Source organism: Canis lupus, chromosome 3 (assembly GCF_003254725.2).
Source record: "Canis lupus dingo isolate Sandy chromosome 3, ASM325472v2, whole genome shotgun sequence".
Classification (NCBI taxonomy): Eukaryota; Metazoa; Chordata; class Mammalia; order Carnivora; family Canidae; genus Canis; species Canis lupus.
This window is the reverse complement of record NC_064245.1, coordinates 86,164,851-86,184,694: the sequence shown is the minus strand read 5'-3', so window position 1 is coordinate 86,184,694 and position 19,844 is coordinate 86,164,851. Positions and strand designations below refer to the sequence as shown.

The window sequence follows — 19,844 nt, the reverse complement described above, 5'->3', positions numbered from 1 at the left end:
GGTGAAAATAAACAATGAGGTGTCATCCCAAGGTCTCTCCCAGCCTATAAGTCAATGATATGTGAATTTAAGAAGTATATCAAACAGTTTACCTTCCTTGAACCATAAAGCCATTCCTGGTGCCCTGAGACATAATTCCTCTTGGTCCTCCGAACTTCCATCCCACATACTGCTAGAGTACTGGGCATACCACATTGTAATTAGATGCTCATTTATTAGTTTATCCTTCCAAGTGGAGTGGTACAGCTCGAGGGCAGGGTCTGCATCTTATCTAATTTTTATATTATAGAACAAAGAGTTACATGGCCATAACTATGTGCCAACCACTATTCCAAGTGCACTGCATGTATTTATCTATTTAATCCTTACAACAACCCTATGAGATAGATACTACCATTATCTCATCTTGCCCATGAGGGAACTAAGACATAGAGTTTAAACAACATGCCCAAGGTCATACAGCTGGTAAGCAGTGATCCATGATATGAACCTGGCTCTTAAATGCTACATTATGCTGTTTTTACTTATCTTTGTACCCTCAGTGCTTTGCCCAGAAGTCTAGTATTTAAAATGTGGAGCTCAATAAATGTGTCTTAGTTGAAAAAATGAACGAGCAGATGATCACTACTGGTTAGCCCTAGCCGAATTCTCTTCAAAAGTTCTAGGCTATAGAAGTTAAGGGTAATGAGCAGACTTGGAGAAGGTTCAGAGAAACTCAAGAAGATGGAAATGAAGAATTATACCTAAGCATTTAGGCTGCTTAGCCTTGAGATGCAAAAGCTAAGGGCTGCTTTCATAATTATCTTCAAGGCCAGGAAGGCTGATTTCTGAGGACAGTGACTGAGCTGTTTTTCTCCACCTCCAGAGAGGATGAAGAAGCAGAACTGGTCCTACGCTATAAAGGGTGCCATTTAAATCCACCACAGGGAAGAATTTCCTTAACCTAAGAATTGTTTGTTAGACATAAGAATGAGCTACGGAGTGAAGATGTATAAGGTCATCTATCTTCAGCCTCTGGACTTGCATCTGCTCAGAAGGAAGAGCATGTAGGGTGAAAACAATGACAGGCCATCTCAAGCTCTCTTCTAACTTTATGAAGCCATGACATTTGAATCTAAGAAATATATCAGCAGTTTACCTTCCTGGACCAAGTGAATGAATGATTGAGTAAATGAGTCCCACATAATCTAAAAGGCAGCAACAAAAAAAATCACAACCAGCAAGGAAAGGAGTCTTCTTAAACATATCATTGTGTCAGAAATGTAACAATAAAGGAAAAAATAGAACTTGTTTTCTAACTAACCTAAACTTACATGTTCTACATTCAAAATGTTTCTTGCTAGGTCCATTGCAGCTTTGACATAAAGTTATAACTGCTCAGTCTACATCCTCAGGTGCCAACTTTGACCCAACATCACCATTTAATCACCTAATAGATGACTTTCATATCTTGATGTAGATTTCCCTAAACATGAAGTAACCTCAAAATGTGAGTCACTATTCCATTGATCCCAATGTAAGTTGCTTCAAATATTTAAAAAATGAATCCTTTCCTGAGAACAAAAAATACCATCAAACCTACTTATTTTCTTTCCAACTTGGAAATCAAAACACAAATAGTGTTTTGGAATTGGAAGAGAATTGGAAGAGGGACAGAGTACATAAAATTATTTCTGTATTTGGCATCATTTCAATGACACGATTCTGCTTTGTTTTCAGTTAATAGAAATAAAATCTTACACTTGTGTGATGCTTTGCAGCAGACAAAGTTCTTTCAAACACAGTATTTCACTGAGTTTTTACCTGAGAGGTAGGTATTTTGCTTCCCATCCTACAGAGGAAAAAAGAGCTCAGAGAGGTGAGGGACTTGCCTGAGGCCACACACTGAGGACCAGTAGACCTTCCCCAGTTAGACCCCTAGCTTCCAGGCCTACCATTTCCTATACATCATAGTCTGTTGGGAACAGACCCACTGAGTACTGGGAGAAACTTGCTAGAAATCTCCATTACTATAAGCAACCTTTGGGGGTGCTAAAGAGTTGGCCTGCCCTACCTTGAGAAACTCAGCTAGTCCCATAATCTTATGAGACCTATTGAACTCAGAGAGAGACAAGTAGAAGACACTGTTCTGTCTGCCTTACACAGAGCATATCCACCATTAGTGAAGTAGGAGCACCTAGATTCTAATTCAGGCTTTTACTGCTCAAAAATCATGCATCCCTTGGACTTCATGCAGTATTCCAAAACTGTAATCATCAAGAGAGTACGGTCCTGGCACAAAGACAGAAACATAGATCAATGGAACATAATAGAGAACTCTGAAATGGACCTTCAACTCTGTGGTCAACTAATCTTCGACAAAGCAAGAAAGAATATCCAATGGAAAGAAGACAGTCTCTTCAACAAATGGTATTGGGAAAATTGAACAGCCAAATGCAGAAGGATGAAACTGGACCATTTTCTTACCCCACACACAAAAATAAATTCAAAATGGATGAAAAACCTCAATGTAAGACAGGAATCCATCAAAATCCTAGAGGAGAACATAGGCAGCAACCTCTTTGACCTCAGCCACAGCAACTTCTTGCTAGACACATCTACAAAGGCAAGGGAAACAAAAGCATAAATGAAGTATTGGGACTTCATCAGGATAAAAAGCTTTTGTACAGCAAAGGAAATACTCAACAAAACTAAAAGGCAATCTACAGAATGGGAGAAGATATTTGCAAATGTCTTATCAGGTAAAGGGCTAGTATCCAAAATCTATAAAGAATTTATCAACTCAACACCCAAAAAACAAAAAAAAAAACCACTCAAGAAATGGGCAGAAGACATGAACAAACATCTCTCCAAAGAAAACATATAAATGGCCAACAGACACATGAAAAAATGTTCAGTATCACTCAGCATCAGGGAGATACAAATCAAAACCATAATAAGATATCACCTAACACTGGTCAGAATGACTAAAATTAACAATACAAGAAACAACAGATGTTGGCAAGGATGTGGAAGAAAAGGAAACTTCTTACACTGTTGGTGGGAATGCAAACTGGTGCAGACACTCTAGAAAACAGTATGGTGTTTCCCCTGAAAAGTTAAAAAATGGAACTACCCTATGAGCCAGCAATTGCACTTCTAGGTATTTATCCAAAGGATACAAGCATAGTGATTTGAAGGGACACATGCACCTCCATGGTTAAGCAGCAATGTCCACAATAGCCAAAATATGGAAAGAGCCCATATTCCACTGACAGTGGGATAAAGAAGTGGTGTGTATATATGAATATATCATATATATATGTATGAATTTTACTCAGCCATCAACCATCAAAAATGATGAAATCTTGCCATTTGCAATGACGTGGATAGAACTAGAGGATATTGTGCTAAGTGAAATAAGTCAGTCAGAAAAAGACAAACACCATATGATTTCACTCATCTGTGGAATTTAAGAAACAAAACAGATGAGTAAAGGGGAAGGGAAGGAGAAATAAAATAATACAAAAACAGGGAGACAAACCATAAGAGACTTAACCCTGGGAAACAAAATGAGGGTTGCTGGAGGAGAGGTAAGTGGCGGGGGGGGGGGGGGGTAACTGGATGATGGGCATGGAGGAGGGCACTTAATGTAATGAGCCCTGGGCATTATATGCAACTGATGAATTACTAAATTCTACCCCTGAAACTAATAACACAGTATATGTTAACTAAATTGAATTTAAATACAAATATTTTGGGGATGCCTGGGTGGCTCAGTGGTTGAGCATCTGCCTTCAGCTCAGGGCTTGTTCCTGGGGTCCGGGATTGAGTCTCACATCAGGCTCCTTGCAGGGAGCCTGCTTCTCCCTCTGCCTGTGTCTCTGCCTCTGTGTGTGTGTGTGTCTCTCATGAATAAATAAATAAAATATTTTTAAATTTTTTTTAAATAAATAAATAAAAATATTTTTTAAAATTATACTCCTCCTTAAAAACTTGGCTCAAATGCCATCTAGTCTGTGAAGCCATGCCTACCACCTAGCACCACATGGACAGACATCATCGTATGGTGCTTACAAACTCTGGATCCAGTCTGCTTTGGCCCAGGCCTCAGGTACTAATTATGTGTCCCTAAACTCTCTGAAACTTCCTCATCTTTAAAATGAAGATGCTACTCATAGCTCTCTAATGCCACAATGATAAGGATTCTATGATTTAATATAAGTAAAATGCTTAAAACAGCTCTTGGCACAAAGTAAGCTCTTGATCAGTGTATTCCTAATATTATTACCCTGTATGAGAATCTCGAGCCCTCACAGGGTTTTGTTTATCCTCCTAGTATAAAATACTATATTACTCATATTTATTATAACTCCCCCTCACTCTTTGGTAGTTATTATCTACCCCATCATTGAGCCCAGAGACCATCTTCTCTCTGATAATCTCTTTTTAGATAGTATACCCATATCCACCTAGATGCCCTAAAGAAAAACCTAAGGGCCATTTGACTCTTCCCATATCCTCACACCCTGCATCAATCAATCACCAAATCTTGAGGCTGGCATCATCTAGATATTTCTGAATCCCCCTTCCATCTCCATCTTGTTTCCACAATCCAACCTACCCTCACTTAAAATAGTGAAGCAGTCTCTTATCATCCACACTGAAATCAGAATGGTCTTTCTTTAAAAAAAAAAAAAAAAAAAAAAACATTATCCTTATGTCAGATGTCTGCTTAAAATCCACTCATGGCTCCCCACAGCCATTTGAAGCTGTTTGGCCTGGCCACACAGGACCTCTCTACTCCCTCCCTGTCTAGACTCATTTCCCACCATTCCTGCCTCACCATGAAAGGCTAGACCCACAGGACAACTGGCTGCTCAACACATTAGAGTCTCTCCCCTTCCTATCTCTGACCCGTTCTCTCTCTTGGCCTGAATTCTCTTCCTCCTGTCTGGCTCCAGGCATTTTCTTTGTTTAATTAGCTCCAGTATTACCTCTTCCATGAGACTACTCCTCAGGGTTTCCAGGATACGGAGCATTTTATGGCTCTTCTATAATCATAATGACCTGCAGCACTTGCCCCACCATGTCCTCAAGTTCAAGGATATTGTCTCTAGCCACTTTTTCACCCACTTAACTGTGGATGTGCTTTGCACATAGTAGGTATTCAAAGAAACATCGAATAGCTGAACACATTACATAGACAATAGGCAGACAATAGCTGACACATATAGTGCACACTGTGGGTCACTTAACAGCACTTACTGAAGTGCTCTTCTCAGCACTTTCCATAAATTAATACATTTACTCCTCACAACAACCTTATATGGTAACTAGGATAATTATCTCCATTTTGCAGGTGAGGAGAGGATGACACTGAAGAATAGAGAAGTTACAGACTTTACCAATGTTACCTAGTCAGAAATTGATGATATCAAGTTTAGAACCCAGAAGACTGGCTCTGGATCCCATGTTCTTGGCACTTATCTACAGCATCTGTCCAGTAGAGGTACCATGAGAAATAAAGATACTTCGACACAGATAGAATGGTCTAGTCCAATTTTATGGCTGAGAAAGTTGAGGCATAGGAAGTTCATGGAGAAGTGGCCCAGAGAGAAGAGAGCTGAAGCTAAGAGTGGTATTCCCTGCCCCTCACTAACCAGCCGTGGAACTCGGGGCCGTCACTCAGCCTCCCTGGGCCTCTTGGTTCTTCAAATTCTTCCAGAGCAAAATCAGAGCCAGATCGTGTCTCAGCTTTCTTCCAGCTCACATTTGCAATTCCCTCAGTTCAGCAAGGTTCATCAGGGTTGAGTGTGTGCCAGTCTCAGTGCTAAGTGCAGAGATACGAAGGCACACAAGCTGCGTCTCTGCCCTGAGAAATTTATCTTCTTGTGGGGGAGACAGGCACAGACAGACGATATCGACAGAGTTCAAAATGGCCGTTCTGCAATTACATCGGTTATTTTAAAGGCAACAACCTCAAGGTACAGTGTTATACAGAAACAAGTCATCTGCCTCTCAAGATCTTTCAACTGAGAATTGCTCAAAACAAGAACGTAGCACCATGTCTCCTTCCACCGTCCCTCCTCACTCAAGCACAATCTCCTCATTTTACACGTGAAGAAGGCAAGCCATTGCCTTAAGTACGTTTGCCAGGGGTCAGATGGCTACCTGGTGGCATAAGCCATTGCCACCTCTGTTCCCTTGATTCTCCCATAGCTGAGAAGGAGAGGCAGGAACATTAACTTTGACACAGCCACTGCTGGTTTTCCAGTACGGGTTATATGCTTAAATGGATTTTCAGATTTACAGTTGATTCTAGAAATTGCATCTACTTCATTTCCAACTCCATAGGTAAGCTGGTTCATTTAAAGCAAACAGCACCCAACTAAAAAACATTCTGAAGAAGTGAGTGAGTAAGCCATTTTTGCTCAACTCTTAATTTAAAACACAAACACAAAAACAAAACAAAAGTTAAATAAAAAAAAAAAGAACTATCGGGGGACTTCTCATAGGCCAAATCCCATCACATCATTGTGAGATGAGATAGTTAAAATATGTATGATCAAAATGTCATTTGAAAATACACTCCAAGAGGCAGCCTTGTGTAAGAGCAGAGGCCTCAGAGTCAGTCTCAGTGGGCCCACATCTCTTTTCAGCATCTTAGCCATTGTGTGACCTTGGGCACATTGCCTAATATCACTGAGTCTCAGTCTCCCCATCTGTACAATAGGATCAAATAATATCTGTCTGTCAGAGTACTTTTAAGAATTAGAAATGTAAATTCATGCCTGGTATAGGGTAAGGGTTAAAAAAACAAACTATTAAAAAAAACATTTTATTAAAGTCTTAATGATTCAGAGATTGATTATTCTATTAGAAGATTGTCATGCTTTCTCCTTTTCTTCCTTCTGCTTCCTTCCTGCCCACGTCACAGCTGCTCATAAACTACTATTCCATGATATAAAAAATGAGATAAAATTCAATTCAGATCACACAGCAACAAAAGTGGAATTGGCATTGGATTCAAACAGGCCTGAACTTGAGCACTGGATGGCTTTCAACAGGTTATATAACTTCCTCGAGTCTTCATTTTTTCATCTATAAAATGGAAGCAATCATATCACTCTTCTAGGCTGCTTATGGAGATGTGGACAAACACATATATACACACACACGTAGGCATCTGCATGCACGTACACACGTGCACACACACGCACACTCACACACAGAACCCCTACCACAGTGATTGATAAATAGTAGGTGGATAGGAAAGTATTGGATCATTTTCAGTAAGAAATGTAGTACTTGGCTAAACTAAAGCTTCAACATCACTCACAATTTGTTTTAAAATCCCAAATTCATCACTACCATGGATGGCTAAAGGAAGTCATTCTCACAAAACTCTTGCATCTGGTGCCATTAGATTTAATTTCCTCCTTTGGGGACAGCTTGACTGTCAGCAGAAATGGGGTGACTTTGTGCATATGGGAACCTGGCATGGCCATACTGATGACCAGAGGGTGGGGGCAGCAGGCAGCGCTCAATGGGGGGGTGGGGAATAGGTGAAGCTGGAGCGGACATACTTGACATCATTTCCATCCATTGCATTACCAAGAGTCAAAGAGACCAAACCAGAGAATAGAATGCCCTTTTCATAAGCACTACTTCCACTACTGAAGAGCTTCAGTTATCCAATGACGGGGGTTGACCAGAATATAGGATTGCATCTTTAGAAGCAAGAAGCAAAGAGAGCATGTGCATTATTTGCCTCTAGGAAATTACTAAGCTAAAGGTTCATGGGATGCTGACATTATAAAACACGTGCTTTTTTACATAAACATTTGGATTTCATGTTTCTAATTTAAATATTTTGTCTACAGAGATCTCTGAGTCATCTGCTCACATCCTTCCTTCTTTAATCCTCCCTTGAGGCAAAGACTATATATAAAATGCTAACTTTCTAAAGGAAAACTCATAAACAAAAGGCAAAAATCCTAAAGTCACAACCACCTACCATAAAATATCTGAATATTTGTTTAGACCCCCTGGAGACCCACCACATGACATTCTCAAAGTAGCATGCAGAGATTCATTTTGTATCCCTTCCTACTTCCTAAATAATGCTCCCACTCAAAGTGGAAGGACGCCAATTTCATGGCAGGCTGGAGGATGTTTTTTTCGGAAGCTCCTTACTTAACATCACATTGCTTAGAACAGAACATACCTGTCAATATCAGTGCCATATTTCTCTAGAATTTCTCCTGCAGAGAAATTTTATGAAAACTTTCCCTCTTTTTATAAAAAGAGAGAATTATTTTTTTATAATTGATGTTGAAAATCAACTAATTCCTGAATCACCATTGTTCTGTGAAACTTTCTGCCATAGACAAAATGGAAAATCACAGTTTCACTTTATCCGACACCACCCAAAAGAAACGCTTCATGCATGGAAGTGTTCTTTTTCCATAAGGCAGTGGCATTTAAGAAAAAAAGAGCTCTGGCATCGCTCTTCAATATTGTTGTCTAATTAAATAGCAATGCAGTGGATGCGTAAAAATATGCATTAGAGGTGTGTAATGTGTAATGTGAAGAAGAGTAATCAAAGCCATTCAACAGGATTTAGGAAGGGATTTCAGTTGGCAGCTTACGAGACAGGAGCATATAATTTTGCTAATTTGAAATAGGTATTGTAACGTATAAACATTACTGCTTTGCATATTTTAATGAAAACTGCCTCTACACCAAAATGAATCCTTTAGCTTGAACTCTCTGCATACCACGGAGCTTCTACCTATTATGAGTTCAGCATAAATAAGAAAGGCACGCAAGCTGCATTAAAAGAATGGTCACCTCATTAAAATAGGTTAAAACCAAGCCCCTTATTCCAAGCTACTATAACACCATAAAGTAAGTCTGATGACAGGTGTTGTATTAAATTTTTATATTACAATGAGCTTGTACTCACACAAACCAAATCTGCATGTTTCCTTTGATATACACCTGCAACTTGTTAATTCAAGGGCCTTTATTAAGAAAGTATAAATTTAGCAACATCTATAGATTTGTAAAACTCTATTAGCTTGCTTGAGAATATGGAGTAAATTCATTTGGAGTCTTATTTGCATGGTTTACAAAGAAATGGAAATTAATGAGGACTTTTCCCAAATGGATGTGTCTGCAGATAATGCAGTTCTGCAAACAGGCTGATGCGAATTACCTACGCTTGGGCGAAAGAGTTGAGAGAAAGAGACAGAGAGAGATCTGGGTCCGTCCGGAGCTGAGGACATCACTTACCTGCCAGCTCGCTTCTCGCTGAAGGCCTTTTTTCCAGTCTTCTTCCAGCCTGGGGGAGGTCTCATCCATTGCTGATGCTGCTTGCACAAACTGGATCCGCCAGTGGCTGTTACTCCCTTTCGTTGCAAGCCTTTACCAAAGCGGCAGCGAAGGCAGTTCAGGGGCAGACTGTCATGGAGAAAATGCCAGGCCAGAGGATGAGGGATCGGGCAGGAAGAAGCCACATGGGAATAAATTTGGGATACACGGGGCTACCCTGACAGCTGCCAACTGGCCAGGCGAGAGGCCAGCTCAGCCATTGAGAGTCCAGAGATTAGGAACAACTAAACTCCAGAGCCAGCGGACAATGGGTCATTCTTATGCTTCTGGCATAAAGGTCAGAGAAGGGAAGTGTGAAGGCATGCTCTATGCCCTAGAAATATGCATTTCTATGTGTGCTCCCATCTTCTCCTTACCCCAACACACATCTCACACACATGCACACACACACACAACCAGAATTTGCATTGTTCTGCAGGGTTGCATCAATAGGCTGGAATATCCTGGAAGTAATAAGCTCCTTTACATAGAAGCAACACATTTCATTTGAACACATCTCCCCCAGCACCATATGAATCACTCAGCAGCCAGTAAACATGAAAAATAGCAAGCTCCCTGGGGTGAAAAATAGACTGATCCCTATAGTTGAATCCTGAGCATCTAGAGTCCCTGGTTTCACCCCATGGGATGTTTTGCCGCAGACACTCGACCTTGACCATGGACCACCACCCTTTTCCCGAATGATTATCCAAAATGATCAGAGGTTTCAGTTCGGACAGACTCCTCAAAATGTGAGGATAAACCAAACCAAATCCAACCAAACTCTATCCTGCTTCAGTGGCTTCTCACACAGAATGACCCTCTCCTGCTGTTCAGAATTGATTACCTATAGTTTTAAGACGTGTAGCTGGGGCTACTGTCAATAGCACCTACTTCTTTTCAGTTAGAACAGTGGTTCTCAAACTTGGCTGCACAGCACAAACAACTGGAAAGCTTTGTAAAAATACTGTTGCCAAAGCTTCATCCCCTTCAGAACCCAGGATTAAAATCACAGAACTCAGTTTTGAATATCATTTGAGGTTTCTCGAATCTAATCACTCTTCTGTTGCTTGAATCCCCACAACCCGTCAAACAATGCTTATACCATCATAAGTGGTAAACTCACCCCCTCCTGAGACAGTCTTATTCTATGGTTGATAGCTTTGTCCCCAAATCAATCAATAGCCTTCCCCTTGTCACTTCTATAACTGCACTACTCTTTAATTCTATAAGGAATAAGACTAAAAACTATTCTGTAGGACGACCCTTCAAAGATCCAAGGACAATAGTGGTCCATGCCTCAAGCCTCTGCTAAAGGGTTTCTTTTCCAGGTGAGATCTTTCTATTTCTTTAGCAAACCATGTGAGAGGCCCTTGGGAATTTTTTCATCCTGGTTACTAGCCTCAAAATTCATTCCACTACCTCTGGTGATAGTGATTGTAATATTCCAGAAGCCAATATAGTATTTCTGCTGTGATCGACCATTGTACACAGAGCCTAATTATCACATACCTTATTTGGAAAATCCTCCTCCTCCTAATAATAATAATAATAATAATAATAATAATAATAATAACTATAATAACAGCCAGCATCTACTGAGCATGGAACTAGGTGACCAGCACTGTTTTAAGTGCTTCATTAGCCTTACTTCATTTATTCTGTATAAAGATTCTATGAAGTCATCATTATGCTCCTGATTTATAGATGAAGAATTCAAGAGACAAATATATCTGCCCAGGTTATGGGCCAAGTGTTAACTCAGATCTGACTACAGTGTTCTAGATCCCTACATCATGCCCTTTTACTTGTGCAGTCTTGGATCACATCGTCTGCCTTGACAATCACACTTCACTGATACGATGTCACTGTCAGTTAATGCACATAGGTTTCCTCATATCTTCAGATTATTGATGAACATGTTTTGTAGATTAGAAATTGCCATACAAGCCTAACTTGCCATTACTATCCTTTTAATAATCACAAGACTATATTTTGCACCTCACCTCTAGCAAAGCAGATAAATGCAAAAGCCTTCCTTTACTCGCTTGGCTTCTCTCTTTTTTTGAGAATATTCAGATGCTTCTCCAGAGGTTATCCTGAGGTGTAAAAAGAGATGGGCCAGAAGCACAAGGGTCCAGAATATTTTCCCAGATGCTAGACTCAATGGCAGCCTCACCAATCATCAGTTCTTCCCTCTCTCTGTAAACACTTTAGCAACAGGACCCTATAAGGAACGCTGGGAGCAATCAGTTTTACCATTTGAATCACACCATCTGCAAGGCCGCTCAATCAGTTGTTATAGAAGGCAGGACACAAAGTGGTTGACTACAGTCTTTAAAGTCAAAAGGACCTAGGTTTGATTAGCAGCCCTATTATGATGTAGCTCTGGATCCCTGACCAGGTCACCCAATGCCTCAGAACCCTAGTTTCCATGCCTGAAAAAGGGTGGCATTATCATCTCAGTTAGGCATTTTATTGTTTTCAATATCTGATTCTCTTCTATTCCAGTCACGCAGCAAGACTGAATTGCCTTAAACACCTTAAAATTAACCATAAGCACATGACTTGTTTCGACCAATGAAATATGGGAAAAAGGATGGGTATCACTTCCCACGGGGAGGCCTTGATCACTGGCACTTGACTGTCAGCCCACCTTCCCCCCGTAATGCAGTGATCACGAGGCATGTGTTGATAAGTTGTGCCTTACTACCAAAGCAAACCGGACGGCTGAGCTGACTCATGGAGAATGGTTACCTTGGAGAGTAACCCGGACCAACAACAGACACTATGGGAACAAGAAATAAACTTTCAGGGTTGTTTGTTCCCTCAGCATCACCTAGCCCACCCCGGCCAATACACCATTCTTATTATACGGAGTCATTGTAAGAATAACATGAGACAATCCACCTAGAGCATTTATCGCAAGCCTTGAGTAAGTCTGCAATATAATTTTAAATAGATTCCATGACAAGCCAAGCCTGTGCTACACATGTCTCTCCACTCCAGTATTTCCCCTTCTTTTAAGGCCTACATTTCTCCTACTCATAAGCTAGTAGCATTAAGCGTGGCCATTTCCACAGAGGATGTAGAAATATGAATTTTAAAAAGAAAGGGTAAAAGTGTTCAATAATGCAGTGTCACTCTGTCTCAGAATGCAAACTCAGAATAGCATGACTTTAATGCTACTTATCATTTAGCAAGGAAATTAATGAAAGCAAAATGAAGCATCAAATAATAAATGTGGCACGGTATAAATTCGCTACTGATAAAGTACATGTCTCCCAAATGTAAACATAATGAGAACATACGTGAATAGAGGAGCTTATTAAATAGCATAGCTTTTATTCACTATTCTTAAATCAAGCAACCCAAAAAGAATTAGTTTTGTTTCCACCTTGGTAAAATGTTTTCATTAAAGGGAAGTTTTGACTATGAAAATAAAGTATAAAGAAAAGTAGAGATAACACTCTGGCCAGATCACAGCACTGACATTTCAGAACACAAATTTTAACCTGCTCTGGGACACCACTGGGAGAGTCTTTTTTTTTTTTTTCTTTAAATGGTTTTCAAATGCAAGTGTTAATAACTATGACCCATGTCATGCATTGTATTATGTCCTCCCACAGAGATATGTTGGAGTCCCAAACATTAGTACCTCAAAATGTGACCTTACTTGGACATAGGGTTTTGACAATGGTGATCAAGCTAAAACAAGGTCATCAGGGTGAACTTTGATCCAACATGACCAGTGTCTGTATAAAAAGGTTGAAAGTGTACATAAAGACACACACATGGGGAGATGCCTTGTGAAAATGAAGGCAGAGATAGGGTGATACACCTACAAGCGAAGTAACACCGAGAATTGCCAGCCAATCACTATTTTTCCCTCAAGATAAGCAGCTTAATAAGAATATGCTGACTAGGGGAATCCCTGAGTGGCTCAGCAGTTTCGCGCCTGCCTTTGGCCCAGGGCGCGATCCTGGAGTCCCGGGATCGAGTCCCGTGTCGGGCTCCCGGCATGGAGCCTGCTTCTCCCTCTCCTCTGCCTGTGTCTCTGCCTCTCTCTCTCTCTATGTCTATCATAAATAAATAAAAATAAATTAAAAAAAAAAGAATATGCTGACTAGGGATGCCTGGGTGGCACAGTTGGTTAAGTGTCCAACTCTTGGTTTTGGCTCAGGTGGCGATCTCAGGGTCAGGAGATGGAGCTCGTGTAGGGCTCAGAGTGGAGCCTGCTTGGGAGACATTCTCTTCCCTCTCTCTCTGTCCCTCCCCACTGTGTGCTCTCTCTCTCTCTCCCTCAAATAAATAAATAAACCTTTAAAAAAAAAAGAATATGCTAATAAGAAATAGAGTTTTAGAATTTGTAACATTTCCATACAGAGAGTTATAGTAAAAAAAATTTTAAAAAGGAAAAATCTATACAAAATGTATCATCAGTCAATCCTGTCTCAAATCTAAGGATATTTCTTCTGGTTTATACAATAAAAATACTTCATTCTAAGAATTAAAAGTCTAGAAAATAAAGAGTTTCCCAGGTGAATTAAATCATGCATTCCAGTGTCCAATGAGGGTATGATATGGCCATAAGTGTGTTCAAGTAGATGCAGATATTCTCTATAGAGGAGAAAATGAAAGGAAGTCTGAGGTCAGGAGAGCAGGGCACATTGATGAGAATAAGTAGGGAGCCAAGGAGTCTCCAGGCATGAAAAAAATGGATGGTCTTTTACCCACTGATAGGATTTTGCACACACTTTCACTTAACAGCTGGGCTAGAATTTTTATGAGTTTTTAACACCCATTTTATTATACATCCTCCCTTCACATCCATTCTCACTAAAATTTTCCAAGGTATTTCTTATAAACATTTACTTTTGTTTTTACATTTTGTTTCTTAATTGAAATCTAATAGTAAGATGTTAGTCTTCAGAAATTTGCCTCACAAAAGAAAAAAAACAACTATAATAAGGTATTAAATCCACAACACCAGAGGTGTCTCTAACAAAACAAAACAAAAACAAATAAAAATGGCTATCATAAGAATGATAAATCTGAAATGGATGAACTCTGGTCCTATAGTCATATTTTGAAAAGGAAGAAAAAATAAAGTATTGGTCTCAAGGTCACTGTTTCACTGGAATAATTAATGTTTACTGTTCCCTGCATAAAATACCTAAACTGAACAATAGAGCTATCCACAGGACTGTAGTCAGTAGAACACTCTAGCTAGCAAAATACTCTCATATACCATGTACTTTGGGTTGCACGCTTACCAAAATTCACTTATGTGTTCCCAGCCCTATTTATGCCAGTTGAGCCTATTAATGTAATTACATAATTCAGTTAAACAATATTTCTATAAAATGTGAGTTGCAATAGAGAGAGAATTGTTGCTTTACCAAAACTAGTCAAATGCTTTGGAGAGACCCAATAAGGAAAAAATGCTTTTTAAAAAAATTGTCATTGTGGGGCAGGGATGATAAAAATCTATACAGACCTCTCTACTTGGGTTGCTAGTCACTGTCTTTATATTCTTAATTAACGTTAAAAAAATTGAAACTGGAATTTCTGAACATTTCTGAAATTGAAACTGGAATTGAAACTGGAATTTGTAGAGGCTCCTTTACGGATATAGCTTATGCAAAAACAACATCCCTACAACTTATTGCAAAGGCCTTGGCTCCACAGCAAAACAATGGTGAATAAATGTGCATTTATGGATTTTAAGCAAAAGTCAAATGTGTTGTGTATATATGTGATTTACGATTCCCCCAACTTAAGCAACTTACTTGATCAATCAGTCAACAACCATTTTCAATTGTACGGAATAAGAAGTCTTCTATGATAAAAAAGAAAATGGCAAACCAGGAAGGATTTTTTCTTAACCTGCATATAATGAACAGAGATAGAAAGCAATAGACTCAAATATTCAAACCAAGAAACAGAATCCACTTCAATACCCAAGTCTACTTGTCTCACTTAAATGAGAAACAGCCTAGCTATAACTATAAGCATTAAATGTTGTATAAATCTGAGGCACGTAGACTCCAATTAATTACTGCATGATATTACCATTTCTTCTATAACTATGTAATAATACCAACTGCCTATAATCAGAAGGATTTAGTAGACATTTATTGATGGAAATCAGATGATTTCATCCACAGTGTCTGAATTACTTTGATATACTTGAGCCTGAAGCAAAATAATGTAATAAAAAAACAACATACAGATGAGAACCTCAATTTTTCTCTACATATGAATCTGTCACTGATTTGGGAAGAATCAAATCTAAGTCCAACCAGGTGAAGATGTTCCATACATTATTCTTCCCAATTCAATAAAAAAAAAATTTCCCTTTCCAGTATGTTTATATACTGTTCCTGACTTTGTGGTATCCTGGACATTGAGGGAGCCCAGAGACACAGAGTATTACCTTAGCAAATGTTAAACAAAGCACATATGATTTATAGAACATTTTCTTAAGAGTTTGCTTGAAAGACCACCTGAAGTCTTAAGCCCTCAAAATAATAACCAATAGATTAATGAGTAGAGTGGGAAGGTAGATCTTATGAGTAAAATGAATGAGAAATAGGTTATATGGCAGGCTGGAAATTTCTTTCCCTCTTTCTCCCCCTCCTTCCACTCTCCCCCTCAAAAGTCCAGCAGTAGTCTATTATGGCGCTAAAAAAAAAAAAAAAAAAAAAATTCTACCAGTCATACTGGTAGTTTAGTTTTTAAACTTTACTATCACTATCTATGAAACTGCAACTACTCCTAGGAGGTGCAACCTAAAGCTTGATCTCCTAACACTTTGTCCCAAACTATTTTCCAGTTTGGCTTGAAGAGTAAGACTTTGCATCCAGGCAAGGAATGATGATGGGAACAAGGCAATTTCAGAAGAGGAGAAAGGCCTGGAGCAGAAAAGGTGAAGGGCTGCCAAAGTTCCTTGGGCACAAATAAATTTCCAAAATAGGAATTCAAAGACTCCTGAAAACGCACTTTATCAACCACCAAGTTCTTCAGATTGAAGATTATTAAAAACGATTGAACTGGTTTACATACTTAAACACATACTTAGGTTCTAATTGCTGTTATGAAATATAAGTTGGCACAGGCAGGAGGGTGAGAGGGGATGTTGGGGTCTCTTCCTTCTTCACCTACTCTTTTTTTTTTTAATTTTTTTTTTTTAAGATTTTATTTATTTATTCATGATAGTCACAGAGAGAGAGAGAGAGGCAGAGACACAGGCAGAGGGAGAAGCAGGCTCCATGCACCGGGAGCCCGACGTGGGATTCGATCCCGGGTCTCCAGGATCGCGCCCTGGGCCAAAGGCAGGCGCCAAACCGCTGCGCCACCCAGGGATCCCTCTTCACCTACTCTTAATAGTAACATCTTAACACAAGGGGAACCTCAGATACTGTTTGATAATTTCAAAATAGGAGTGAATTAGGATGTGAATTGGGTTGCAAGGTAAGCTAAAGACTTGTTACTCCAAGCATTACAGACCAGCATCACCTAGGAGCTTATCAAAATGTAGAATCCTGAGCCTCACTCCAAATCTACAGAAGTTCATTTGCATTTTAATAAAGCTAATCCATTAAGTTTAAGAAACAATGGGCTAGGACTTACCATGAAGGCCTATTTGCACAGCAAGCTTTATTATTATTATTATATTTATATTATCATGAACATAGATTTAGAGTAGCTTAGAACAGAATGACTGACATAGGTTACAGGTTGGGGCACTTAGGTGGCTCAGTGGGTTAAGTGTACAACTCTTGATTTCAACTCAGGTCATTATCTCAGGGTGGTGAGATCAAGCCTTGTGCTGGGCTCCATGCTCAGTGCAGAGTCAGCTTGAGATTCTCTCTTCCTCTGCCCCACCCCCTGTTCATGCAATAATTTATTAATAAATAAATAAATAAATAAATAAACTCCTTTAAAAATATGTTATAAGGAAGAGTTTAGTCCCCAACCAAGAAACTACTTGGTGCTACTTTGGGAGAATCTTCTCAGTGATCTCACTTTCAAAATCATGGAAGAATTTTATAAGTATGATACAACTGGTGTGAAGGGCAAGACTCCTGCCCTTCAATTACTCAGAAACCTCAACATACATGATTGTTCTACTTATTAGTTCAGAAAAACAGCTGATGACAAGTGAAAGATGCCTCCTCTGGACATTCAGATGACTGATTTTGTATAAATCAATTTTGAGTGCCACAAAATGTCAGAAAATACCAAATGAGGAGAAAAGAATCAATAGATAACCTTGGAATTAAATGAGTGATGAATAATCTTTACCAACTAAAATAAATTAAATCATGAAAACCAAGTCAAAGTAACATCAAGGATTTGACTAAAAACCACAAAAAAACAATATACAGATCCTCCTGGACTTATGATAGGGTTACACCCTGATAAACTTATAGTAAGTTGAAAATATCGTAACTCAAAAACACGCTTAATAATACACCTGACCTAATTTAAATGTGCTCATAAGACAGTAGCCTACAGTTAAGCAAAATCATCTAACAGAAAGCCTGCTTTATAATATGATGTTGAATATCTCATGTAATTATTGAATACTGTACCAAAAGTAAAAAAAAAACAGAATGGTCGTATGGGCACAGCATGATTGTGTGTCAGTGGTTTACCCTTTTGATCATGTGTCTGAGTGGAAGCTCAGTTCACTGACGCCACCCAGCACCATGAGAGCATCCTATGCATACCGCTAGCCCAGGTAAAGATCCAACTTCAAAATTCAAAATACAGTTTCTACTGAATGTGTATCACTTTTGTACCATTATAAAGTCAAAAAATCCCAAATCGAACCATCATAAATTACATCTATAATTTAGAGGTGAGGCTACCTGCTACAAACATGGCTATTCATTCTTCTTTCCAGAAAAGCATTATGACAAGAACTACAAAATAAAGGCTGAATTCATACTTTCTAGATTCTATCTGAACAGCCATAATTTTTAAAGGTTCTACAACAAAGAAATCAATTTGCAAATGCAGACCAGGTATTAACCTAGCAACCATGGAACTAAGTATACATTTGTTTAGCATTTTCAGCATTTAGAGAGTTGGAGTAGGGGGACAAACTCTACAATGTATTTAATTCACTTTATTTTATATTTTAAATGTTCTTATTACAGCTATCAAATAAACCAAAAATGTATAGACAGATCAAATGTCAAAAATCAAATTCAATGTTTTTCTGAGTCCTTAACTGGCATCAGAGATAAATCTACTCCTATAACAGAAATCAAGACAGGTGTCTTTCTTCATAAGTAAACAGCTACACTGTGGTGTCTTCGTATCATTTTATTATTCATGGATACCAAAAAATGAGTTGGACACCTACTATGTGCTAAGAATGGTGCCAGATCCTAGTGATTAAGAGAGAAAGAAAACACATCCGCATCCTCACCATCTCTGGGGAAATAGCTAAGCAAGCAAATCATCTCAGCTACAAATAATATCTAAGCTATGGAGAAGGGAATGTGCTTGCACTAACTACCATCCCATCCCCTACCTCAACATAGTTCAACTCTAGAGGTCCCACTCATAGGTCCTTTAAGAAGAGCCACATGGAGATCCTGCCCCAACCCTTGGTATAAAATCTAGATTTAACTGGTTTGTGTGGTAATGGTTTTAAATAAAATAGTTTCTGAAATATTTCCATAGCAACGTAGACAACAATATCAGGACTTTATAGTACTCTGACCTATGGAATCTTTTTCTTTTTAGACTCATTTCAAAATCGAAATATATCCATGGACACCGACAACACACTGATGTTCACACAGACAAATAAACTCTCCTCTGATAAATTCCAGTTAATGATTTGTATACACAGAGAAATTTAGGGACAAGAGTTCTTCTGACCTAACAGCCCTGAGCCTTGTTTCCCCAAAGGTCTCCTTCAGAGAAAGACGAGCCCAACATCAGCAGAGATGGTCTTTTGAATGGCATTTAACCAAGGCACGCTCCTTGGGAGAGCTGCCATTCTTAAAGACAAAATTATAGGAGCATGCACAGAAAAAAGATTATATATATATATATATATATATATATATATATATATATATGGGAAGGTTTGGGAGAGTGGGGGCTGTATTTTCTGGACTGGGATAGAAAGAGTGCTCTCTACGACCTTTTTATTTCTACCTCATTGGAAGAACCATCTAGTGTTTCATTTTAGTTCCATCTCTCAAAAGGGGTTGTGAGCTGCTCTTGTTTATCAAGGAACACCAGAGGAAGCAGAGGCTGGGACACCTTTCCTCCAAGAGGCAGCCCACATGGAGCATAGACCTAACACTTGTAGATGCAACTTCTCATTTAAAGCAGTCTGCCACCCTACCTAAAACAGGCACTGGGAATCAAGACCATGAACAGATTTAGAAACCAATTTAAGCCAAGACCATCCTGCAGATGGTGAAGACATAGTAAATATACTAAACCAGGGGCCT

At 39.1% G+C, this 19,844-nt stretch overlaps 1 protein-coding gene across 6 annotated transcripts in view; it reads right to left on the bottom strand.

The window, feature by feature from the left end:
- The window catches only part of PPARGC1A (PPARG coactivator 1 alpha), a 640,279-nt gene that overhangs the window by 292,117 nt on the left and 328,318 nt on the right, over nt 1-19,844 (bottom strand). For 3 of the 6 annotated variants that reach the window (XM_035714801.2, XM_049108730.1, XM_025438406.3), the window contains one exon: nt 9,280-9,447. The exons of 1 other annotated variant lie outside the window; for it this stretch is intronic. In XM_035714801.2, the coding sequence (XP_035570694.1) occupies nt 9,280-9,348 (69 nt within the window). In that variant the 5' untranslated portion in view covers nt 9,349-9,447. Of the gene's footprint in view, nt 1-9,279; nt 9,448-11,363; nt 11,547-11,616; nt 11,675-19,844 lie in introns of those variants that run through there. 2 more of the 6 variants (XM_035714802.2, XM_025438408.3) reach the window with 2 other exon arrangements.